This window comes from Cherax quadricarinatus, chromosome 49, assembly GCF_038502225.1.
Source record: "Cherax quadricarinatus isolate ZL_2023a chromosome 49, ASM3850222v1, whole genome shotgun sequence".
Lineage (NCBI taxonomy): Eukaryota > Metazoa > Arthropoda > Malacostraca > Decapoda > Parastacidae > Cherax > Cherax quadricarinatus.
This window is the reverse complement of record NC_091340.1, coordinates 24496954-24524346: the sequence shown is the minus strand read 5'-3', so window position 1 is coordinate 24524346 and position 27393 is coordinate 24496954. Positions and strand designations below refer to the sequence as shown.

The 27393-nt window shown below is 41.3% G+C and overlaps 1 protein-coding gene across 1 annotated transcript in view; it reads right to left on the bottom strand.

The window, feature by feature from the left end:
* Nucleotides 1-27179, bottom strand: part of LOC128697032 (Kynurenine 3-monooxygenase cn) — a 49354-nt gene extending 22175 nt beyond the window's left edge. The window contains exons 1-3 of the mRNA XM_053788545.2: nt 26946-27179; nt 21542-21700; nt 18229-18321 (exon numbers count right to left, since the gene is read on the bottom strand). Coding sequence (XP_053644520.2) covers nt 18229-18321; nt 21542-21700; nt 26946-27164 — 471 coding nt within the window. The 5' untranslated portion in view covers nt 27165-27179. The remainder of the gene's footprint in view (nt 1-18228; nt 18322-21541; nt 21701-26945) is intronic.
* Nucleotides 27180-27393: the final 214 nt, after the last annotated feature.

Below are 27393 nucleotides of genomic sequence, written 5' to 3'. Positions count from 1 at the left end.
AGATACTATCGTGTAGTAGAGAAGATACTATCGTGTAGTAGAGAAGATACTATCGTGTAGTGGGAAAGATACTATCGTGTAGTAGAGAAGATACTATCGTGTAGTAGAGAAGATACTATCGTGTAGTAGAGAAGATACTATCGTGTAGTAGAGAAGATACTATCGTGTAGTAGGGAAGATACTATCGTGTAGTAGGGAAGATACTATCGTGTAGTAGAGAAGATACTATCGTGTAGTAGGGAAGATACTATCGTGTAGTAGAGAAGATACTATCGTGTAGTAGGGAAGATACTATCGTGTAGTAGAGAAGATACTATCGTGTAGTAGGAAGATACTATCGTGTAGTAGAGAAGATACTATCGTGTAGTAGGGAAGATACTATCGTGTAGTAGAGAAGATACTATCGTGTAGTAGGGAAGATACTATCGTGTAGTAGAGAAGATACTATCGTGTAGTAGGAAGATACTATCGTGTAGTAGGAAGATACTATCGTGTAGTAGGGAAGATACTATCGTGTAGTAGAGAAGATACTATCGTGTAGTAGGAAGATACTATCGTGTAGTAGGGAAGATACTATCGTGTAGTAGAGAAGATACTATCGTGTAGTAGGAAGATACTATCGTGTAGTAGGAAGATACTATCGTGTAGTAGGAAGATACTATCGTGTAGTAGGAAGATACTATCGTGTAGTAGGAAGATACTATCGTGTAGTAGGAAGATACTATCGTGTAGTAGGAAGATACTATCGTGTAGTAGGAAGATACTATCGTGTAGTAGGGAAGATACTATCGTGTAGTAGAGAAGATACTATCGTGTAGTAGAGAAGATACTATCGTGTAGTAGGAAGATACTATCGTGTAGTAGGAAGATACTATCGTGTAGTAGGGAAGATACTATCGAGAAGTAGGAAAGATACTATCGTGTAGTAGAGAAGATACTATCGTGTAGTAGGAAAGATGCTATCGTGTAGTAGGAAAGATACTATCGTGTAGTAGAGAAGATACTATCGTGTAGTAGAGAAGATACTATCGTGTAGTAGGAAGATACTATTGTGTAGTAGGAAGATACTATCGTGTAGTAGGGAAGATACTATCGAGTAGTAGGAAAGATACTATCGTGTAGTAGAGAAGATACTATCGTGTAGTAGGAAAGATACTATCGTGTAGTAGAGAAGATACTATCGTGTAGTAGAGAAGATACTATCGTGTAGTAGGAAAGATACTATCGTGTAGTAGGGAAGATACTATCGTGTAGTAGAGAAGATACTATCGTGTAGTAGAGAAGATACTATCGTGTAGTAGGAAAGATACTATCGTGTAGTAGGGAAGATACTATCGTGTAGTAGGGAAGATACTATCGTGTAGTAGGGAAGATACTATCGTGTAGTAGAGAAGATACTATCGTGTAGTAGAGAAGATACTATCGTGTAGTAGAGAAGATACTATCGTGTAGTGGGAAAGATACTATCGTGTAGTAGAGAAGATACTATCGTGCAGTAGAGAAGATACTATCGTGTAGTAGAGAAGATACTATCGTGTAGTAGAGAAGATACTATCGTGTAGTGGGAAAGATACTATCGTGTAGTAGAGAAGATACTATCGTGTAGTAGGAAGATACTATCATGTAGTAGAGAAGATACTATCGTGTAGTAGAGAAGATACTATCATGTAGTAGGGAAGATACTATCGTGTAGTAGGGAAGATACTATCGTGTAGTAGAGAAGATACTATCATGTAGTAGGGAAGATACTATCGTGTAGTAGAGAAGATACTATCGTGTAGTAGAGAAGATACTATCGTGTAGTAGGGAAGATACTATCGTGTAGTAGAGAAGATACTATCGTGTAGTAGGGAAGATACTATCATGTAGTAGAGAAGATACTATCGTGTAGTAGAGAAGATACTATCGTGTAGTAGGAAGATACTATCGTGTAGTAGGAAGATACTATTGTGTAGTAGGAAGATACTATCGTGTAGTAGAGAAGATACTATCGTGTAGTAGGGAAGATACTATTGTGTAGTAGAGAAGATACTATCGTGTAGTAGAGAAGATACTATCGTGTAGTAGAGAAGATACTATCGTGTAGTAGGAAGATACTATCGTGTAGTAGAGAAGATACTATCGTGTAGTAGGGAAGATACTATCGTGTAGTAGAGAAGATACTATCGTGTAGTAGGAAGATACTATCGTGTAGTAGGGAAGATACTATCGTGTAGTAGAGAAGATACTATCGTGTAGTAGGAAGATACTATCGTGTAGTAGGAAGATACTATCGTGTAGTAGGAAGATACTATCGTGTAGTAGGAAATACTATCGTGTAGTAGGAAGATACTATCGTGTAGTAGGAAGATACTATCGTGTAGTAGGAAGATACTATCGTGTAGTAGGGAAGATACTATCGTGTAGTAGGGAAGATACTATCGTGTAGTAGAGAAGATACTATCGTGTAGTAGGGAAGATACTATTGTGTAGTATGGAAGATACTATCGTGTAGTAGAGAAGATACTATCGTGTAGTAGGAAGATACTATCGTGTAGTAGAGAAGATACTATCGTGTAGTAGAGAAGATACTATCGTGTAGTAGGAAGATACTATCGTGTAGTAGAGAAGATACTATCGTGTAGTAGAGAAGATACTATCGTGTAGTTGGAAGATACTATCGTGTAGTAGGAAGATACTATCGTGTAGTAGGGAAGATACTATCGTGTAGTAGAGAAGATACTATCGTGTAGTAGAGAAGATAATATCGTGTAGTAGGAAGATACTATCGTGTAGTAGAGAAGATACTATCGTGTAGTAGAGAAGATACTATCGTGTAGTAGGAAGATACTATCGTGTAGTAGGAAGATACTATCGTGTAGTAGGGAAGATACTATCGTGTAGTAGAGAAGATACTATCGTGTAGTAGAGAAGATACTATCGTGTAGTAGAGAAGATACTATCATGTAGTAGAGAAGATACTATCGTGTAGTAGGAAGATACTATCGTGTAGTAGAGAAGATACTATCGTGTAGTAGGAAGATACTATCGTGTAGTAGGGAAGATACTATCGTGTAGTAGAGAAGATACTATCGTGTAGTAGGAAGATACTATCGTGTAGTAGAGAAGATACTATCGTGTAGTAGGAAGATACTATCGTGTAGTAGAGAAGATACTATCGTGTAGTAGAGAAGATACTATCGTGTAGTAGGAAGATACTATCGTGTAGTAGGAAGATACTATCGTGTAGTAGAGAAGATACTATCGTGTAGTAGGGAAGATACTATCATGTAGTAGAGAAGATACTATCGTGTAGTAGGAAGATACTATCATGTAGTAGAGAAGATACTATCGTGTAGTAGGAAGATACTATCATGTAGTAGGAAGATACTATCGTGTAGTAGGAAGATACTATCATGTAGTAGGAAGATACTATCGTGTAGTAGGAAGATACTATCGTGTAGTAGAGAAGATACTATCGTGTAGTAGAGAAGATACTATCGTGTAGTAGGAAGATACTATCGTGTAGTAGGAAGATACTATCGTGTAGTAGGGAAGATACTATCGTGTAGTAGAGAAGATACTATCGTGTAGTAGAGAAGATACTATCGTGTAGTAGGAAGATACTATCGTGTAGTAGGAAGATACTATCGTGTAGTAGGAAGATACTATCGTGTAGTAGAGAAGATACTATCGTGTAGTAGAGAAGATACTATCGTGTAGTAGAGAAGATACTATCGTGTAGTAGGAAGATACTATCGTGTAGTAGGAAGATACTATCGTGTAGTAGGGAAGATACTATTGTGTAGTAGAGAAGATACTATCGTGTAGTAGAGAAGATACTATCGTGTAGTAGAGAAGATACTATATCGTGTAGTAGGAAGATACTATCGTGTAGTAGAGAAGATACTATCGTGTAGTAGAGAAGATACTATCGTGTAGTAGGAAGATACTATCGTGTAGTAGGAAGATACTATCGTGTAGTAGGAAGATACTATCGTGTAGTAGAGAAGATACTATCGTGTAGTAGGAAGATACTATCGTGTAGTAGGAAGATACTATCGTGTAGTAGGAAGATACTATCGTGTAGTAGAGAAGATACTATCGTGTAGTAGGAAGATACTATCGTGTAGTAGGAAGATACTATCGTGTAGTAGGAAGATACTATCGTGTAGTAGGAAGATACTAGTAGTAGGAAGATACTATCGTGTAGTAGGAAGATACTATCGTGTAGTAGGAAGATACTACCGTGTAGTAGGGAAGATACTATCGTGTAGTAGGAAGATACTATCGTGTAGTAGGAAGATACTATCGTGTAGTAGGAAGATACTATCGTGTAGTAGGAAGATACTATCGTGTAGTAGGAAGATACTATCGTGTAGTAGAGAAGATACTATCATGTAGTAGAGAAGATACTATCGTGTAGTAGAGAAGATACTATCATGTAGTAGGAAGATACTATCGTGTAGTAGGGAAGATACTATCATGTAGTAGAGAAGATACTATCGTGTAGTAGGAAGATACTATCATGTAGTAGGGAAGATACTATCGTGTAGTAGGGAAGATACTATCATGTAGTAGGAAGATACTATCATGTAGTAGGAAGATACTATCATGTAGTAGAGAAGATACTATCGTGTAGTAGGAAGATACTATCGTGTAGTAGAGAAGATACTATCGTGTAGTAGGAAGATACTATCGTGTAGTAGAGAAGATACTATCGTGTAGTAGGAAGATACTATCGTGTAGTAGGAAGATACTATCGTGTAGTAGAGAAGATACTATCGTGTAGTAGGAAGATACTATCGTGTAGTAGGAAGATACTATCGTGTAGTAGGGAAGATACTATCGTGTAGTAGAGAAGATACTATCGTAGAGAAGTAGTAGTAGTAGGAAGATACTATCGTGTAGTAGGAAGATACTATCGTGTAGTAGAGAAGATACTATCGTGTAGTAGAGAAGATACTATCGTGTAGTAGGAAGATACTATCGTGTAGTAGGAAGATACTATCGTGTAGTAGGAAGATACTATCGTGTAGTATCGTGGAAGATACTATCGTGTAGTAGGAAGATACTATCGTGTAGTAGGGAAGATACTATCGTGTAGTAGAGAAGATACTATCGTGTAGTAGAGAAGATACTATCGTGTAGTAGGAAGATACTATCGTGTAGTAGAGAAGATACTATCGTGTAGTAGAGAAGATACTATCGTGTAGTAGGAAGATACTATCGTGTAGTAGGAAGATACTATCGTGTAGTAGGGAAGATACTATCGTGTAGTAGAGAAGATACTATCGTGTAGTAGAGAAGATACTATCGTGTAGTAGGAAGATACTATCGTGTAGTAGGAAGATACTATCGTGTAGTAGGAAGATACTATCGTGTAGTAGGGAAGATACTATCGTGTAGTAGGGAAGATACTATCGTGTAGTAGAGAAGATACTATCGTGTAGTAGGAAGATACTATCGTGTAGTAGGAAGATACTATCGTGTAGTAGGAAGATACTATCGTGTAGTAGGGAAGATACTATCGTGTAGTAGGAAGATACTATCGTGTAGTAGAGAAGATACTATCATGTAGTAGAGAAGATACTATCGTGTAGTAGGAAGATACTATCGTGTAGTAGGAAGATACTATCGTGTAGTAGGAAGATACTATCGTGTAGTAGAGAAGATACTATCATGTAGTAGGAAGATACTATCGTGTAGTAGGAAGATACTATCATGTAGTAGGAAGATACTATCGTGTAGTAGGAAGATACTATCGTGTAGTAGAGAAGATACTATCATGTAGTAGGAAGATACTATCGTGTAGTAGGAAGATACTATCGTGTAGTAGGAAGATACTATCGTGTAGTAGGGAAGATACTATCGTGTAGTAGAGAAGATACTATCGTGTAGTAGAGAAGATACTATCGTGTAGTAGGAAGATACTATCGTGTAGTAGGAAGATACTATCGTGTAGTAGGAAGATACTATCGTGTAGTAGGGAAGATACTATCGTGTAGTAGAGAAGATACTATCGTGTAGTAGAGAAGATACTATCGTGTAGTAGAGAAGATACTATCGTGTAGTAGGAAGATACTATCGTGTAGTAGGAAGATACTATCGTGTAGGGAAGATACTATTGTGTAGTAGAGAAGATACTATCGTGTAGTAGAGAAGATACTATCGTGTAGTAGAGAAGATACTATCGTGTAGTAGGAAGATACTATCGTGTAGTAGGAAGATACTATCGTGTAGTAGGGAAGATACTATCGTGTAGTAGAGAAGATACTATCGTGTAGTAGGAAGATACTATCGTGTAGTAGAGAAGATACTATCGTGTAGTAGAGAAGATACTATCGTGTAGTAGGAAGATACTATCGTGTAGTAGAGAAGATACTATCGTGTAGTAGGAAGATACTATCGTGTAGTAGGAAGATACTATCGTGTAGTAGGAAGATACTATCGTGTAGTAGGAAGATACTATCGTGTAGTAGAGAAGATACTATCATGTAGTAGGGAAGATACTATCGTGTAGTAGGAAGATACTATCGTGTAGTAGGAAGATACTATCATGTAGTAGGGAAGATACTATCGTGTAGTAGGAAGATACTATCGTGTAGTAGGAAGATACTATCGTGTAGTAGGGAAGATACTATCGTGTAGTAGGAAGATACTATCGTGTAGTAGGGAAGATACTATCGTGTAGTAGGGAAGATACTATCGTGTAGTAGGAAGATACTATCGTGTAGTAGAGAAGATACTATCATGTAGTAGGAAGATACTATCGTGTAGTAGAGAAGATACTATCGTGTAGTAGAGAAGATACTATCATGTAGTAGAGAAGATACTATCGTGTAGTAGAGAAGATACTATCGTGTAGTAGGAAGATACTATCGTGTAGTAGGAAGATACTATCATGTAGTAGAGAAGATACTATCGTGTAGTAGAGAAGATACTATCGTGTAGTAGAGAAGATACTATCATGTAGTAGAGAAGATACTATCATGTAGTAGAGAAGATACTATCGTGTAGTAGAGAAGATACTATCGTGTAGTAGGAAGATACTATCGTGTAGTAGAGAAGATACTATCATGTAGTAGGAAGATACTATCGTGTAGTAGAGAAGATACTATCATGTAGTAGGGAAGATACTATCATGTAGTAGAGAAGATACTATCGTGTAGTAGGAAGATACTATCATGTAGTAGGAAGATACTATCATGTAGTAGGAAGATACTATCGTGTAGTAGAGAAGATACTATCATGTAGTAGGAAGATACTATCGTGTAGTAGGAAGATACTATCGTGTAGTAGAGAAGATACTATCATGTAGTAGAGAAGATACTATCATGTAGTATCGTGTAGTAGGGAAGATACTATCGTGTAGTAGAGAAGATACTATCGTGTAGTAGAGAAGATACTATCGTGTAGTAGGAAGATACTATCGTGTAGTAGGAAGATACTATCGTGTAGTAGGAAGATACTATCGTGTAGTAGGGAAGATACTATCGTGTAGTAGAGAAGATACTATCGTGTAGTAGAGAAGATACTATCGTGTAGTAGAGAAGATACTATCGTGTAGTAGGAAGATACTATCGTGTAGTAGGAAGATACTATCGTGTAGTAGGGAAGATACTATCGTGTAGTAGAGAAGATACTATCGTGTAGTAGAGAAGATACTATCGTGTAGTAGAGAAGATACTATCGTGTAGTAGGAAGATACTATCGTGTAGTAGGAAGATACTATCGTGTAGTAGGGAAGATACTATCGTGTAGTAGAGAAGATACTATCGTGTAGTAGAGAAGATACTATCGTGTAGTAGTAGAAGATACTATCGTGTAGTAGGAAGATACTATCGTGTAGTAGGGAAGATACTATCGTGTAGTAGGGAAGATACTATCGTGTAGTAGAGAAGATACTATCGTGTAGTAGGAAGATACTATCGTGTAGTAGGAAGATACTATCATGTAGTAGGAAGATACTATCGTGTAGTAGTGAAGATACTATCATGTAGTAGGAAGATACTATCGTGTAGTAGGAAGATACTATCGTGTAGTAGAGAAGATACTATCATGTAGTAGAGAAGATACTATCGTGTAGTAGGAAGATACTATCGTGTAGTAGAGAAGATACTATCATGTAGTAGGGAAGATACTATCATGTAGTAGGGAAGATACTATCGTGTAGTAGGAAGATACTATCATGTAGTAGAGAAGATACTATCGTGTAGTAGGAAGATACTATCATGTAGTAGAGAAGATACTATCATGTAGTAGAGAAGATACTATCGTGTAGTAGGAAGATACTATCGTGTAGTAGAGAAGATACTATCATGTAGTAGGGAAGATACTATCGTGTAGTAGGAAGATACTATCGTGTAGTAGGAAGATACTATCGTGTAGTAGGAAGATACTATCGTGTAGTAGGAAGATACTATCGTGTAGTAGGAAGATACTATCGTGTAGTAGGAAGATACTATCGTGTAGTAGAGAAGATACTATCATGTAGTAGGGAAGATACTATCGTGTAGTAGGAAGATACTATCGTGTAGTAGGAAGATACTATCGTGTAGTAGGGACGATACTATCGTGTAGTAGAGAAGATACTATCGTGTAGTAGTAGGACTATCGTGTAGTAGGAAGATACTATCGTGTAGTAGGAAGATACTATCGTGTAGTAGGAAGATACTATCGTGTAGTAGGAAGATACTATCGTGTAGTAGGGAAGATACTATCGTGTAGTAGAGAAGATACTATCGTGTAGTAGAGAAGATACTATCGTGTAGTAGAGAAGATACTATCGTGTAGTAGGAAGATACTATCGTGTAGTAGGAAGATACTATCGTGTAGTAGGGAAGATACTATTGTGTAGTAGAGAAGATACTATCGTGTAGTAGAGAAGATACTATCGTGTAGTAGAGAAGATACTATCGTGTAGTAGGAAGATACTATCGTGTAGTAGTAGGATACTATCGTGTAGTAGGAAGATACTATCGTGTAGTAGAGAAGATACTATCGTGTAGTAGGAAGATACTATCGTGTAGTAGGAAGATACTATCGTGTAGTAGGAAGATACTATCGTGTAGTAGGAAGATACTATCGTGTAGTAGGAAGATACTATCGTGTAGTAGGAAGATACTATCGTGTAGTAGAGAAGATACTATCGTGTAGTAGGGAAGATACTATCGTGTAGTGTAGTAGTAGGAAGATACTATCATGTAGTAGGAAGATACTATCGTGTAGTAGGAAGATACTATCGTGTAGTAGGAAGATACTATCGTGTAGTAGGAAGATACTATCGTGTAGTAGGGAAGATACTATCGTGTAGTAGGGAAGATACTATCGTGTAGTAGGAAGATACTATCGTGTAGTAGGAAGATACTATCGTGTAGAAGGAAGATACTATCGTGTAGTAGGGAAGATACTATCGTGTAGTAGGGAAGATACTATCGTGTAGTAGGAAGATACTATCGTGTAGTAGGGAAGATACTATCGTGTAGTAGGAAGATACTATCGTGTAGTAGGAAGATACTATCGTGTAGTAGGAAGATACTATCGTGTAGTAGGAAGATACTATCGTGTAGTAGAGAAGATACTATCGTGTAGTAGGAAGATACTATCGTGTAGTAGGAAGATACTATCGTGTAGTAGGAAGATACTATCGTGTAGTAGGAAGATACTATCGTGTAGTAGAGAAGATACTATCGTGTAGTAGGAAGATACTATCGTGTAGTAGAGAAGATACTATCGTGTAGTAGTAGGGAAGATACTATCGTGTAGTAGGGAAGATACTATCGTGTAGTAGAGAAGATACTATCGTGTAGTAGAGAAGATACTATCGTGTAGTAGGAAGATACTATCGTGTAGTAGGAAGATACTATCGTGTAGTAGAGAAGATACTATCGTGTAGTGTAGTAGTAGGGAAGATACTATCGTGTAGTAGAGAAGATACTATCGTGTAGTAGTGTAGTAGTAGGAAGATACTATCGTGTAGTAGGAAGATACTATCGTGTAGTAGGAAGATACTATCGTGTAGTAGTAGTGGGACTATCGTGTAGTAGTAGGACTATCGTGTAGTAGGAAGATACTATCGTGTAGTAGGAAGATACTATCGTGTAGTAGTAGGAAGATAATATCGTGTAGTATGGAAGATACTATCGTGTAGTAGGAAGATACTATCGTGTAGTAGGAAGATACTATCGTGTAGTAGGAAGATACTATCGTGTAGTAGGAAGATACTATCGTGTAGTAGAGAAGATACTATCATGTAGTAGAGAAGATACTATCATGTAGTAGAGAAGATACTATCATGTAGTAGAGAAGATACTATCGTGTAGTAGGAAGATACTATCATGTAGTAGGAAGATACTATCGTGTAGTAGGAAGATACTATCATGTAGTAGAGAAGATACTATCGTGTAGTAGAGAAGATACTATCGTGTAGTAGAGAAGATACTATCGTGTAGTAGGAAGATACTATCGCGTAGTAGGAAGATACTATCGTGTAGTAGGGAAGATACTATCGTGTAGTAGATAAGATACTATCGTGTAGTAGGAAGATACTATCGTGTAGTAGAGAAGATACTATCGTGTAGTAGGGAAGATACTATCGTGTAGTAGAGAAGATACTATCGTGTAGTAGGAAGATACTATCGTGTAGTAGGAAGATACTATCGTGTAGTATGGAAGATACTATCGTGTAGTAGAGAAGATACTATCGTGTAGTAGGAAGATACTATCGTGTAGTAGAGAAGATACTATCGTGTAGTAGGGAAGATACTATCGTGTAGTAGGAAGATACTATCGTGTAGTAGGAAGATACTATCGTGTAGTAGGAAGATACTATCGTGTAGTAGGGAAGATACTATCGTGTAGTAGGGAAGATACTATCGTGTAGTAGAGAAGATACTATCGTGTAGTAGGGAAGATACTATCGTGTAGTAGAGAAGATACTATCGTGTAGTAGGAAGATACTATCGTGTAGTAGGAAGATACTATCGTGTAGTAGAGAAGATACTATCGTGTAGTAGCTAAGATACTATCGTGTAGTAGGGAAGATACTATCGTGTAGTAGAGAAGATACTATCGTGTAGTAGGAAGATACTATCGTGTAGTAGGAAGATACTATCGTGTAATAGGAAGATACTATCGTGTAGTAGGGAAGATACTATCGTGTAGTAGGGAAGATACTATCGTGTAGTAGGAAGATACTATCGTGTAGTAGGAAGATACTATCGTGTAGTAGGAAGATACTATCGTGTAGTAGGGAAGATACTATCGTGTAGTAGGGAAGATACTATCGTGTAGTAGAGAAGATACTATCGTGTAGTAGGGAAGATACTATCGTGTAGTAGAGAAGATACTATCGTGTAATAGGAAGATACTATCGTGTAGTAGGAAGATACTATCGTGTAGTAGAGAAGATACTATCGTGTAGTAGGGAAGATACTATCGTGTAGTAGGGAAGATACTATCGTGTAGTAGAGAAGATACTATCGTGTAGTAGGAAGATACTATCGTGTAGTAGGAAGATACTATCGTGTAGTAGGAAGATACTATCGTGTAGTAGGGAAGATACTATCGTGTAGTAGGGAAGATACTATCGTGTAGTAGAGAAGATACTATCGTGTAGTAGGAAGATACTATCGTGTAGTAGGAAGATACTATCGTGTAGTAGGGAAGATACTATCGTGTAGTAGGGAAGATACTATCGTGTAGTAGAGAAGATACTTTCGTGTAGTAGGAAGATACTATCGTGTAGTAGGAAGATAATATCGTGTAGTAGGGAAGATACTATCGTGTAGTAGGAAGATACTATCGTGTAGTAGGAAGATACTATCGTGTAGTATGGAAGATACTATCGTGTAGTAGGAAGGTACTATCGTGTAGTAGGAAGATACTATCGTGTAGTAGGAAGATACTATCGTGTAGTATGGAAGATACTATCGTGTAGTAGGGAAGATACTATCGTGTAGTAGAGAAGATACTATCGTGTAGTAGGGAAGATACTATCGTGTAGTAGAGAAGATACTATCGTGTAGTAGAGAACATACTATCGTGTAGTAGAGAAGATACTATCGTGTAGTAGAGAAGATACTATCGTGTAGTAGGAAGATACTATCGTGTAGTAGAGAAGATACTATCGTGTAGTAGAGAAGATACTATCGTGTAGTAGAGAAGATACTATCGTGTAGTAGAGAAGATACTATCGTGTAGTAGAGAAGATACTATCGTGTAGTAGGAAGATACTATCGTGTAGTAGAGAAGATACTATCGTGTAGTAGAGAAGATACTATCATGTAGTAGAGAAGATACTATCGTGTAGTAGAGAAGATACTATCGTGTAGTAGAGAAGATACTATCGTGTAGTAGGAAGGTACTATCGTGTAGTAGAGAAGATACTATCGTGTAGTAGAGAAGATACTATCGTGTAGTAGGAAGATACTATCGTGTAGTAGAGAAGATACTATCGTGTAGTAGAGAAGATACTATCGTGTAGTAGAGAAGATACTATCGTGTAGTAGAGAAGATACTATCGTGTAGTAGAGAAGATACTATCGTGTAGTAGAGAAGATACTATCGTGTAGTAGAGAAGATACTATCGTGTAGTAGGAAGATACTATCATGTAGTAGGAAGATACTATCGTGTAGTAGAGAAGATACTATCGTGTAGTAGAGAAGATACTATCGTGTAGTAGAGAAGATACTATCGTGTAGTAGGAAGATACTATCGTGTAGTAGGAAGATACTATCGTGTAGTAGAGAAGATACTATCGTGTAGTATGGAAGATACTATCGTGTAGTAGAGAAGATACTATCGTGTAGTAGAGAAGATACTATCGTGTAGTATGGAAGATACTATCGTGTAGTAGAGAAGATACTATCGTGTAGTATGGAAGATACTATCGTGTAGTAGAGAAGATACTATCGTGTAGTAGAGAAGATACTATCGTGTAGTATGGAAGATACTATCGTGTAGTAGAGAAGATACTATCGTGTAGTAGGAAGATACTATCGTGTAGTAGAGAAGATACTATCGTGTAGTAGGGAAGATACTATCGTGTAGTAGAGAAGATACTATCGTGTAGTAGAGAAGATACTATCGTGTAGTAGGAAGATACTATCATGTAGTAGGAAGATACTATCGTGTAGTAGAGAAGATACTATCGTGTAGTAGAGAAGATACTATCGTGTAGTAGAGAAGATACTATCGTGTAGTAGAGAAGATACTATCGTGTAGTGGGACTTTTATCATGACCTTAAAATATATTATTTTTCTAATTTTTAATCATGTCCAGTGGAAATTCTTTTTCTTAGTTTTCTTGTAAATACTGAAGACAAATTTTGTTGAAATATTTTGTGGTGAAAGATAAAACTATACTCAGTATACGTATTACAATATAATGTTAAAATATACATGTTACACTATGTATCCGAACTGTAGATGTGTCTTGTGTGGAGCGAGATGGTAGGTTGTACGTTGAAGGTGGAGGTGGGGAGACCTTAGTGACGTGGGACTGCTTCTTGTACTCACCTATATGTGGTTGCAGGGATCGAGTCATAGCTCCTGGCCCCGCCTCTTCGCTGATTGCTACTAGGTCCTCTCTCTCCCTGCCCCAGGAGCTTTATCATACCTCGCCTTAAAACTGTGTATGGTTCCCGCCTCCACTACGTCACTTTCTAGGCTATTCCACGGTCTGACTACTCTATGACTGAAGAAATACTTCCTAACATCCCTTTGATTCATCTGAGTCTTCAACTTCCAATTGTGACCTCTTGTGTCTGTGTCCCATCTCTGGAACATCCCGTCTTTGTCCACCTTGTCTATTCCGCGCAGTATTTTATATGTCGTTATCATGTCTCCCCTGACCCTCCTGTCCTCCAGTGTCGTCAGGCCGATTTCCCTCAACCTTTCTTCGTAGGACAATCCCCGTAGCTCTGGGACTAGTCTTGTTGCAAACTTTTGCACTTTCTCTAATTTCTTGACGTGCTTGACTAGGTGTGGATTCCAAACTGGTGCTGCATACTCTAGTATGGGCCTGACGTAAATGGTATACAGACTCTTGAACGAATCCTTACTGAGGTATCGGAACGCTATCCGTAGGTTTGCCAGGCGCCCGTATGCTGCAGCAGTTATCTGATTGATGTGCGCCTCAGGAGATATGCTCGGTGTTATACTCACCCCCAGATCTTTTTCCTTGAGTGAGGTTTGCAGTCTTTGGCCATCTAAACTATATTGTGTCTGCGGTCTTCTTTGCCCTTCCCCAATCTTCATGACTTTGCATTTGGCAGGGTTAAATTCAAGGAGCCAGTTGCTGGACCAGGCTTGTAGCCTGTCCAGGTCTCTTTGTAGTCCTGCCTGATCCTCATCCGATTTGATTCTTCTCATTAACATCATCTGCAGACAAGGACACTTCTGAGTCTATCCCTTCCGTTATGTAGTCCACGTATACCAAGAACAGCACAGGTCCTAGGACTGAACCCTGTGGAACCCCGCTTGTCACAGGCGCCCACTCTGACACCTCGTCACGTACCATGACTCGTTGTTGCCTCCCTGTCAGGTATTCTCTGATCCATTGTAGTGCCTTTCCTGTTATGTGTGCCTGATCCTCTAGCTTTTGCAGTAACCTCTTGTGAGGAACTGTGTCGAAGGCCTTCTTGCAGTCCAGAAAAATGCAGTCGATCCACCCCTCTCTCTCTTGTCTTACTTCTGTCACCTTGTCATAAAACTCTAGTAGGTTTGTGACACAGGATTTTCCTTCCCTGAAACCGTGCTGGTTGTCAATTATACACTTGTTTCTTTCCAGGTGCCCCACCACTCTCCTCCTGATGATCTTCTCCATGACATTGCGTGTGTGTGTGCGTGTGTGTGTGCGTGAGAGAGAGAGAGAGAGAGAGAGAGAGAGAGAGAGAGAGAGAGAGAGAGAGAGAGAGAGAGAGAGAGAGAGACAGACAGACAGACAGAGACAGAGGAGAGAGCTGATATAGTTAACAGTTCTTAGCTTGTAATCACGTTAGGAAACTTAACCTAGTCTTGTAAAACAATGTGTAAAGAGAGAGAGAGAGAGAGAGAGAGAATGAATGAATCCAAGAATGAAATAAAGTTATTTTATAAATATATTGCCAAAAAGATATTTTCAATTACTTTAAACGTAAAATCATTGTTGAGACAAACTGAACAATGTGAGATGTACTAAAATTTGTTGAGTGATCTAGTATAGTAGTCGACCTCTTGGCCGTCCTTGTTATAAGGGAACAATGAAGGAAATGGTTATAATCGTAACCAGAATTTTTAAAAGGATGGAGGAGTAAGCCAGTGGAAGGCCTCGGTCAGATGACCAAAACCTCCATTGGCCGGTCATCATATGACTAAGACCCGCGTCACGAAACACTTCTGTTTCCTGACAAACCTGACCTAACCTTTAAGAGGAACATATGTCAACACTAAGAACACCAAGCAATACTAGCTGGAGAGCCTCGGGAGGAGACTCTGTTGGAGACACTGGGCAGAGTACTGGCTTGAAGCAGTACTCGTGCTATGTAAGTCTTGGGCAGAGTACTGGCTTGGAGCAGTACTCGTGCTATGTAAGTCTTGGGCAGAGTACTGGCTTGGAGCAGTACTCGTGCTATGTAAGTCTTGGGCAGAGTACTGGCTTGGAGCAGTACTCCTGCTATGTAAGTCTTGGGCAGAGTACTGGCTTGGAGCAGTACTCGTGCTATGTAAGTCTTGGGCAGAGTACTGGCTTGGAGCAGTACTCGTGCTATGTAAGTCTTGGGCAGAGTACTGGCTTGGAGCAGTACTCCTGCTGTGTAGGTCTTGGGACCTGTGGCTAGTGTGTGACTTAGTTCCTGTGGTGAACTGTCCTCTGAACTATATTGTAAGTTATATTCTGTTTCGTCAGTTGGTTGTATTCCCTGTCTCACTGCTTATGTGTACCGTCCCCATTTATCTAAACCACAATAACGTTCTCCTCTTCCCAAATATATTATTATACAAGGACTTAATAATAAACTGTGTTTGAGTGGAATAGTAATATTCACTGTCCCCATTATTTATTCTCTTATTCATTTATTCATTTCAAGTAGTGAAATCACTCGACTCACCTCTCCTGCCTACTCCTTCCCGATTACTCCCTTTACTCCCACACTTCCTAAGTATCCACATGTTCCAAGACCCCCCCTACATGACACAGGGAGATAAAAGTATAAAATACCGACACAAATAACACAAATGCAGTATAATGTGGTCCTTTATTGGCAATATTTCGTCCACACAGTGGACTTTATCAGTCACAAACAGATCTACCTGGGTTAAGAGTACATAAATATGTAGTGTGGGGAGTCAGGTGGAGAATGTTGGGTAGGTTGTATTCTAGATGGACCTGCAAGACACGGGTGTCCGTGCTAGGCCATGTACTGGCACACTATAACCAACAACAATAATTTACCCAGGGCTAGTGGTTTTGTCAGATGTTAGGCGTTCAACACAACTCCAGAGAAACTCGTGAGTCGTACAAGAATGGTATACAATACCGACAAGATGAAATTAAGACACATGTGCAACATCTGGGTATCTTTATTGTAGACGTTTCGCCATCCAGTGGCTTTATCAATACAAATTCCAGGACATAACTTGAAGACAGTAGGACTATGTACTTGAGTCGTTCTGGCACTCGGGCTATGACCTAAGCGCCAGGAATGGCTCAATTGGAGTTGAAAGGCTTACCGTGCCTTTGTCATAGGGCTGCCCCCGCCATAGGGCTGTAAACAGTACATCACCAACTCTGACACTCCTTCAGGAGCCACTGCAGGGTCACCACACTGTCCTTCAGGAGCCACTGCAGGGTCACCACACTGAGAAGACCTGGGCCAGGACCCTAGTAGTAAACGTACATGGACATTTACCCAGGTAGATCCATTTGTGACGTGATAAAGCCCACTGTGTGGGCAAAACATGGTGATAAAGCCCACTGTGTGGACAAAACATGGTGATAAAGCCCACTGTGTGGACAAAACATGGTGATAAAGCCCACTGTGTGGGCAAAACATGGTGATAAAGCCCACTGTGTGGGCAAAACATGGTGATAAAGCCCACTGTGTGGACAAAACATGGTGATAAAGTCCACTGTGTGGACAAAACATGGTCACTGTGTGGACAAAACATGGTGATAAAGCCCACTGTGTGGACAAAACATGGTGATAAAGCCCACTGTGTGGACAAAACAAGGTGATAAAGCCCACTGTGTGGACAAAACATGGTGATAAAGCCCACTGTGTGGACCAAGGTGATAAAGCCCACTGTGTGGACAAAACATGGTGATAAAGCCCACTGTGTGGACAAAACATGGTGATAAAGCCCACTGTGTGGACAAAACATGGTGATAAAGTCCACTGTGTGGACAAAACATGGTGATAAAGCCCACTGTGTGGACAAAACATGGTGATAAAGCCCACTGTGTGGACAAAACAAGGTGATAAAGCCCACTGTGTGGACAAAACATGGTGATAAAGCCCACTGTGTGGACAAAACAAGGTGATAAAGCCCACTGTGTGGACAAAACATGGTGATAAAGCCCACTGTGTGGACAAAACAAGGTGATAAAGCCCACTGTGTGGACAAAACAAGGTGATAAAGCCCACTGTGTGGACAAAACAGGTGATAAAGCCCACTGTGTGGACAAAACAAGGTGATAAAGCCCACTGTGTGGACAAAACATGGTGATAAAGCCCACTGTGTGGACAAAACAAGGTGATAAAGCCCACTGTATGGACAAAACATGGTGATAAAGCCCACTGTGTGGACAAAACAAGGTGATAAAGCCCACTGTGTGGACAAAACAAGGTGATAAAGCCCACTGTGTGGACAAAACAAGGTGATAAAGCCCACTGTGTGGACAAAACATGGTGATAAAGCCCACTGTGTGGACAAAACAAGGTGATAAAGCCCACTGTGTGGACAAAACAAGGTGATAAAGCCCACTGTGTGGACAAAACAAGGTGATAAAGCCCACTGTGTGGACAAAACATGGTGATAAAGCCCACTGTGTGGACAAAACATAGTGATAAAGCCCACTGTGTGGACAAAACATGGTGATAAAGCCCACTGTGTGGACAAAACATGGTCAATAAAGAATCACATCACGCTACTTTTGTGTTTATTTTGTTTCACAACTTTCTATGTTTACACAGTAGCAGTTTAAAAACTTTTACACTGATGTATCATATCAATGTTTACAAGAAATTCACTGATGCAACACTCACCTTGACGGAAATTAAGGGAAGAGCTTTGTTACCAAAGAAATCACGAATAAGTTTTTCTTTTCCAATCAATGCAATGGCATCAGGGTAATTTTCCTGCAAAAAAAAAACCAGAAACATTAGAAAAAAATCATAGAAATAATAACAACAACAATAATAATAATAATAATAATAATAATAATAATAATAATAATAATAATAATAATAATAATAATAATCTTTATTTCTACATGTACAAGGTGTACAGACCATAGCTGACATCACTTACATGCTACTATATAGAAAGCCGCTTGTTATGCAGAGAATAATTGGCAAATTAGGTCAATTTTGTCCCCAGGATGCGACCCACACCAGTCGACTAACACCCAGGTACCTGCTTTAATTATAGGTGAACATGGACAGCAGGTGTCTTAAGGAAACACGTCCTAATATTTTCACCCGTACCAGGGATCGGCCAATTTCAGTGGGACACTTTCAATGAGACACTTTCAGTGGGACACTTTCAGTGGGACACTTTCAGTGGGACACTTTCAGTGGGACACTTTCAGTGAGACACTTTCAGTGGGACACTTTCAGTGAGACACTTTCAGTGGGACACTTTTAGTGGGACACTTTCAGTGAGACACTTTCAGTGGGACACTTTCAGTGAGACACTTTCAGTGGGACACTTTTAGTGGGACACTTTCAGTGGGACACTTTCAGTGGGACACTTTCAGTGAGACACTTGCATTGTAAACCGGAACATCCTGCTGTCCCTTAAATAAAGGGACGCAGTTTTTCGTCACTTTTAACGTCAGAAAGTCTGATGCCTGTGCCATTACGTACAGTGGGTGGAAGTCAATAGATCACGGAGATACATTTAGGCATACTACAGCGGGACGCCACATCTTAAATGCCTCAAAATCAATATATTTTAGTATATATGTTAGTATAGTGGCAGATTTACGACTTTCGTAAACTCAGCTTATTAGCCACTATGTTATCTGTAAGATACATCAGCCATTAAAAATTAAAACCATTCAGAAGAGTCCACAAATAACCCGCACATAGGAGAGAGGAACTTTGACGACGTTTGGGTCCTTTGTGCGGGTTATTTATGCACTGTTTCAGTCATGGTATTATGCCTTTTTATTCTTCATTCATAAGAACATAAGAAAGGAGGAACACTGCAGCAGGCCTACTGGCTCATACTCAGAAGAGAGATATTTAAAAGTGTTTAGTACAGTACATACTGATACAAGAGTAACTCAGCGCCTCGCTCACAAGAGTAACTCAGCGCCTCGCTCACTAGAGTAACTCAGCGCCTCGCTCACAAGAGTAACTCAGCGCCTCGCTCACAAGAGTAACTCAGCGCCTCGCTCACAAGAGTAACTCAGCGCCTCGCTCACAAGAGTAACTCAGCGCCTCGCTCACAAGAGTAACTCAGCGCCTCGCTCACAAGAGTAACTCAGCGCCTCGCTCACAAGAGTAACTCAGCGCCTCGCTCACAAGAGTAACTCAGCGCCTCGCTCACAAGAGTAACTCAGCGCCTCGCTCACAAGAGTAACTCAGCGCCTCGCTCACAAGAGTAACTCAGCGCCTCGCTCACAAGAGTAACTCAGCGCCTCGCTCACAAGAGTAACTCAGCGCCTCGCTCACAAGAGTAACTCAGCGCCTCGCTCACAAGAGTAACTCAGCGCCTCGCTCACAAGAGTAACTCAGCGCCTCGCTCACAAGAGTAACTCAGCGCCTCGCTCACAAGAGTAACTCAGCGCCTCGCTCACAAGAGTAACTCAGCGCCTCGCTCACAAGAGTAACTCAGCGCCTCGCTCACAAGAGTAACTCAGCGCCTCGCTCACAAGAGTAACTCAGCGCCTCGCTCACAAGAGTAACTCAGCGCCTCGCTCACAAGAGTAACTCAGCGCCTCGCTCACAAGAGTAACTCAGCGCCTCGCTCACAAGAGTAACTCAGCGCCTCGCTCACAAGAGTAACTCAGCGCCTCGCTCACAAGAGTAACTCAGCGCCTCGCTCACAAGAGTAACTCAGCGCCTCGCTCACAAGAGTAACTCAGCGCCTCGCTCACAAGAGTAACTCAGCGCCTCGCTCACAAGAGTAACTCAGCGCCTCGCTCACAAGAGTAACTCAGCGCCTCGCTCACAAGAGTAACTCAGCGCCTCGCTCACAAGAGTAACTCAGCGCCTCGCTCACACACTTCACTTGCGCTCAGGTAGAATACCTGATGCTACTTAGAACACGGTTAACCTTTTAGATTATCCAATCCAATGCAGGAAATTTGAAGTGACCTTCATAACACTGATCACATGGCACCTCCACACGTCATCAGTCCTTATCCCTAGACAATGATTCGATATTGAAAATCTGAAGCTGATAGGATGAGGCATTCTCAAGTTACAAACGGAAATGAGGAAAAAAAATGTTGAAAGATAACGCTATGTGGATAACTAATATGCTAAAAAGTCTAGGAATTGTTCATTCAACTTCAGATAGATAGTGATTTATGGGTGACACTCATACTGATATTTACCTGAAAACAATATTTTGTTAGATAAATAGACACAGAAGCAACTTATGTGACAGTTTACTGTGGCAACGTTTCACTCTCCAACTTCAGCAAGTTAGGGTAAGAGGTTTACTCCAGCCAAATTGACATTATACTTATACTCCTGGTCTGGAGTCAGTCTCTCATCAGCTTACTGAGTACACATCCTGAACATCATCAACCCATGTCCATCCCAGAAATGGGTTTATATATCATAACATCTCAGATTAATAACAAGATAATTCATTACAAACTTTGATACACAAGACAATCTATATTATTATTATTATTATTATTATTATTATTATTATTATTATTATTATTATTATTATTATTATTATCAGGGGTAAACGCTAAAAAGACTATATTATTATTATTATTATTATTATTATTATTATTATTATTATTATTATTATTATTATCATCATCATAGGTAAACGCTAAAAAGACTATATTATTATTATTATTATTATTATTATTATTATTATTATTATTATTATTATTATTATCATCATCATCATCATCATAGGTAAACGCTAAAAAGACAATCTATAATGGTCAGCCAATAATTATTATTTTCATGGGGGAGCACTAAAACCACAAGACACACGTTATGGACAGGGAGGTAACCAGGTCTGATCCAAGAGAAAGGTAGCTCCAAATCATTAAATCAAGAACCAGACATGAGGAACCCCTCTTGAAGGGAATGATCAGGCAAGACGACTCCGGCTGCTTGAACTAACCTTGAACTAACCTTGTATTTACCTTGAACTTACCTTGAAAAACTCCAGCAAGATTTCCGGGGACGTGAGTTTGTCGAAGATTTCAAAGGGCATGAAGAGTGTGACCGTCCATGACCTGTCTTGGTTTGGAAGGGCAATCATCATGTACGTCCCTCGCGGCCAAATGTGCAGATAGTTGCATGGCATGGCAAACTGCAAACACAGAAAATTTCCAGTCTTGACTCTATGTAATTTCTTACATTATAACGCTGAGTCAAGACTATGGAAGGTCCCGGGATCATCGTCAACATTTATAACCTGCCACAAGGAAATTTCTAAACTTATAACGCAGGGTAAATTACTGCTGAAGGTCCCAGGGTATTTATTACTAAGTGATTTAATTATTCAGATACAGACTGGGAGAAGTTGAACATTAAGATGAAAGAGGTGTAGAAGAGAGTACAGGCTAGAGCAGACTCGTGCTAGCAAATATTCTGACTCTGGAGAAATGGTCTGTGGAAGCTGAGTCTTACAAGGGGCTCACATATGTACAGTGAACAGGTAAGTTTTTGACTTTTGCTAATTGGCGATATAAGCACGAAGATACAGATTATCAGAAGTAGTCCCTACATAGAGTAGCTCCCCAGTTATATAGTTTATATATAATTCCAGCAAAGGTCCTCGACATAGCAATCTAAGTATGATATAAGTCATACCAGCCTTTTACTGTGAGATTGTCTTTAGTTAGTGCTTTATCAAGCTTAAACTTAGTCACCTTCCTTGTTAAGTTAGTGCTTTATCAAGCTTAAACTTAGTCATCTTCCTTGTTAAGTTAGTGCTTTATCAAGCTTAAACTTAGTCACCTTCCTTGTTAAGTTAGTGCTTTATCAAGCTTAAACTTAGTCATCTTCCTTGTTAAGTTAGTGCTTTATCAAGCTTAAACTTAGTCACCTTCCTTGTTAAGTTAGTGCTTCATCAAGCTTAAACTTAGTCACCTTCCTTGCTAAGTTAGTGCTTCATCAAGCTTAAACTTAGTCATCTTCCTTGCTAAGTTAGTGCTTCATCAAGCTTAAACTTAGTCATCTTCCTTGTTAAGTTAGTGCTTCATCAAGCTTAAACTTAGTCACCTTCCTTGCTAAGTTAGTGCTTCATCAAGCTTAAACTTAGTCATCTTCCTTGTTAAGTTAGTGCTTCATCAAGCTTAAACTTAGTCACCTTCCTTGCTAAGTTAGTGCTTCATCAAGCTTAAACTTAGTCATCTTCCTTGCTAAGTTAGTGCTTCATCAAGCTTAAACTTAGTCACCTTCCTTGCTAAGTTAGTGCTTCATCAAGCTTAAAGTTTACCTGGACCTGGAGTTTACCTGGAGAGAGTTCCGGGGGTCAACGCCCCCGCGGCCCGGTCTGTGACCAGGCTTCCTGGTGGATCAGAGCCTGATCAACCAGGCTGTTACTGCTGGCTGCACGCAAACCAACGTACGAGCCACAGCCCGGCTGGTCAGGAACCGACTTTAGGTGCTTGTCCAGTGCCAGCTTGAAGACTGCCAGGGGTCTGTTGGTAATCCCCTTTATGTGTGCTGGGAGGCAGTTGAACAGTCTCGGGCCCCTGACACTTATTGTATGGTCTCTTAACGTGCTAGTGACACCCCTGCTTTTCATTGGGGGGATGTTGCATCGTCTGCCAAGTCTTTTGCTTTCGTAGTGAGTGATTTTCGTGTGCAAGTTCGGTACTAGTCCCTCTAGGATTTTCCAGGTGTATATAATCATGTATCTCTCTCGCCTGCGTTCCAGGGAATACAGGTTTAGGAACCTCAAGCACTCCCAGTAATTGAGGTGTTTTATCTCCGTTATGCGAGCCGTGAAGGTTCTCTGTACATTTTCTAGGTCAGCAATTTCACCTGCCTTGAAAGGTGCTGTTAGTGTGCAGCAATATTCCAGCCTAGATAGAACAAGTGACCTGAAGAGTGTCATCATGGGCTTGGCCTCCATAGTTTTGAAGGTTCTCATTATCCATCCTGTCATTTTTCTAGCAGATGCGATTGATACAACAAATTTTTCCCAGTCTGACGAAGCTCTGCCATATGCTTCCTGGTAGCCGTGAAGCTCTGCCATACGCTTCCTGGTAGCCGTGAAGCTCTGCCATACGCTTCCTGGTAGCCGTGAAGCTCTGCCATACGCTTCCTGGTAGCCGTGAAGCTCTGCCATACGCTTCCTGGTAGCAGTGAAGCTCTGCCATACGCTTCCTGGTAGCCGTGAAGCTCTGCCATACGCTTCCTGGTAGCCGTGAAGCTTTGCCATACGCTTCCTGGTAGCAGTGAAGCTCTGCCATACGCTTCCTGGTAGCCGTGAAGCTCTGCCATACGATTCCTGGTAGCCGTGAAGCTCTGCCATATGCTTCCTAGTAGCCGTGAAGCTCTGCCATATGCTTCCTGGTAGCCGTGAAGCTCTGCCATACGCTTCCTGGTAGCCGTGAAGCTCTGCCATACGCTCCCTGGTAGCAGTGAAGCTCTGTCATACGCTCCCTGGTATCAGTGAAGCTCTGTCATACGCTTCCTGGTAGCCGTGAAGCTATGTAATACGCTCCCTGGTAGCAGTGAAGCTCTGTCATACGCTCCCTGGTAGCATTGAAGCTCTGCCATACGCTTCCTGGTAGCAGTGAAGCTCTGCCATACGCTCCCTGGTAGCAGTGAAGCTCTGCCATACGCTCCCTGGTAGCAGTGAAGCTCTGCCATACGCTCCCTGGTAGCAGTGAAGCTCTGTCATACGCTTCCTGGTAGCAGTGAAGCTCTGTCATACGCTCCCTGGTAGCAGTGAAGCTCTGTCATACGCTTCCTGGTAGCAGTGAAGCTCTGTCATACGCTTCCTGGTAGCAGTGAAGCTCTGCCATACGCTCCCTGGTAGCAGTGAAGCTCTGCCATACGCTCCCTGGTAGCAGTGAAGCTCTGTCATACGCTCCCTGGTAGCAGTGAAGCTCTGCCATACGCTCCCTGGTAGCAGTGAAGCTGTCATACGCTCCCTGGTAGCAGTGAAGCTCTGTTATACGCTCCCTGGTAGCAGTGAAGCTCTGTCATACGCTCTCTGGTAGCAGTGAAGCTGTCATACGCTCCCTGGTAGCAGTGAAGCTCTGTCATACGCTCCCTGGTAGCAGTGAAGCTGTCATACGCTCCCTGGTAGCAGTGAAGCTCTGTCATACGCTCCCTGGTAGCAGTGAAGCTGTCATACGCTCCCTGGTAGCAGTGAAGCTCTGTCATACGCTCCCTGGTAGCAGTGAAGCTGTCATACGCTCCCTGGTAGCAGTGAAGCTCTGTCATACGTTCCCTGGTAGCAGTGACGCTGTCATACGCTCCCTGGTAGCAGTGAAGCTGTCATACGCTCCCTTGTAGCAGTGAAGCTCTGTCATACGCTCCCTGGTAGCAGTGAAGCTGTCATACGCTCCCTGGTAGCAGTGAAGCTGTCATACGCTCCCTGGTAGCAGTGAAGCTGTCATACGCTCCCTTGTAGCAGTGAAGCTCTGTCATACGCTCCCTGGTAGCAGTGAAGCTGTCATACGCTCCCTGGTAGCAGTGAAGCTCTGTCATACGCTCCCTGGTAGCAGTGAAGCTGTCATACGCTCCCTGGTAGCAGTGAAGCTGTCATACGCTCCCTGGTAGCAGTGAAGCTGTCATACACTCCCTGGTAGCAGTGAAGCTCTGTCATACGCTCCCTGGTAGCAGTGAAGCTGTCATACGCTCCCTGGTAGCAGTGAAGCTCTGTCATACGTTCCCTGGTAGCAGTGACGCTGTCATACGCTCCCTGGTAGCAGTGAAGCTGTCATACGCTCCCTGGTAGCAGTGAAGCTCTGTCATACGCTCCCTGGTAGCAGTGAAGCTGTCATACGCTCCCTGGTAGCAGTGAAGCTCTGTCATACGTTCCCTGGTAGCAGTGACGCTGTCATACGCTCCCTGGTAGCAGTGAAGCTGTCATACGCTCCCTGGTAGCAGTGAAGCTCTGTCATACGCTCCCTGGTAGCAGTGAAGCTCTGTCATACGCTCCCTGGTAGCAGTGAAGCTGTCATACGCTCCCTGGTAGCAGTGAAGCTCTGTCATACGCTCCCTGATAGCAGTGAAGCTCTGTCATACGCTCCCTGGTAGCAGTGAAGCTGTCATACGCTCCCTGGTAGCAGTGAAGCTCTGTCATACGCTCCCTGGTAGCAGTGAAGCTCTGTCATACGCTCCCTGGTAGCAGTGAAGCTCTGTCATACGCTCCCTGGTAGCAGTGAAGCTGTCATACGCTCCCTTGTAGCAGTGAAGCTCTGTCATACGCTCCCTGGTAGCAGTGAAGCTCTGTCATACGCTCCCTGGTAGCAGTGAAGCTGTCATACGCTCCCTGGTAGCAGTGAAGCTCTGTCATACGCTCCCTGGTAGCAGTGAAGCTGTCATACGCTCCCTGGTAGCAGTGAAGCTCTGTCATACGCTCCCTGGTAGCAGTGAAGCTGTCATACGCTCCCTGGTAGCAGTGACGCTGTCATACGCTCCCTGGTAGCAGTGAAGCTGTCATACGCTCCCTGGTAGCAGTGAAGCTCTGTCATACGCTCCCTGGTAGCAGTGACGCTGTCATACGCTCCCTGGTAGCAGTGACGCTGTCATACGCTCCCTGGTAGCAGTGACGCTGTCATACGATCCCTGGTAGCAGTGAAGCTGTCATACGCTCCCTGGTAGCAGTGAAGCTGTCATACGCTCCCTGGTAGCAGTGAAGCTGTCATACGCTCCCTGGTAGCAGTGAAGCTGTCATACGCTCCCTGGTAGCAACAGGGGCAGTGTGAAAGAGCTTCAGCATTTGAAGGGAACAGTTTTTTCTCTATATGCCAGGCCTAATCTCCGAGCAGTACATTTCAATTATACAGAATAAAGTACCAGCCCACTCCTGATGTTACCAACTTTATTCATTAAAAAGGGTTACAACCTAAAGAAAATGAGAGGAAAGAATTCAGTGAGCTCTCAAAAAGAATATAGCTTTTAGAGATAAACAAAGGTCAGTACCAAATTTAGAAGAGCGGACAAAACAAGAGAACTAATAACTAGTTAAACAATTAGTAAGACGTAAGGGTAATCCTAATAGAACTTGACACAGTAATCAGGACCTGATGTAATAATACTATGAATACTAAGCGAAGGAACCGAGACTATTTAAGTTATTCAGGCAGCAGTTAGAATCCAGCCAGCAGCCAGATTCCTCTCAGTTGCAAGACTCCGGTCAGCAGCTATATTCCAGCCAGCAGCTTCAGAGATCATTAATAATGATAGGTGAAATACTAGACAACCTGAAGATTATAAATTTGATACCAAATTTGAATTAATGTAAAAAAAAGTGTAATGCGCAGAATTAAAATACAAGATATATGAAAGACTTGTCAAATTTCTTGAAAAACTAGATTCATATATCCAAAATGAAGTAAGGATGATTAAAGCGGTGGATGTGTCACCTCCCCTTGTGGCGTAGCTGGTATACAAAGTTCCATGTAGCCGTGAGGAATGTACTGCTGAGAGTAGTTGAAGCGAGGTCTCTTCAGCATCTGTTTCCTCATGGTGGAGAAGGCGCCATCACAGCCCACCACCAGGTCTGCCTTGGCCTGTACTTCTTCCTGCGTGAGGGTGCTGAAGTGGCAAGGGGATTGTAACAATATATTAAGACACACACACATATATTTGTTATAATCATAACCATAAGTTTAAAATGGGTGGAGAGGTAAGCCAGCGGAAGGCATCTGTCAAATGACCAAAAGCTCCAGCTGCGGGTCATCATCTGACAAAGACCCCCGTCAAGAAACAATTTTACTGTTTTTTATCGTAAGAACCATGTATGACCAGACTTTAAAAACTGGTCGTTCATAGTTCTCACCGTGGTTTTTTTTTTCTTGCAAATTGTCTTAC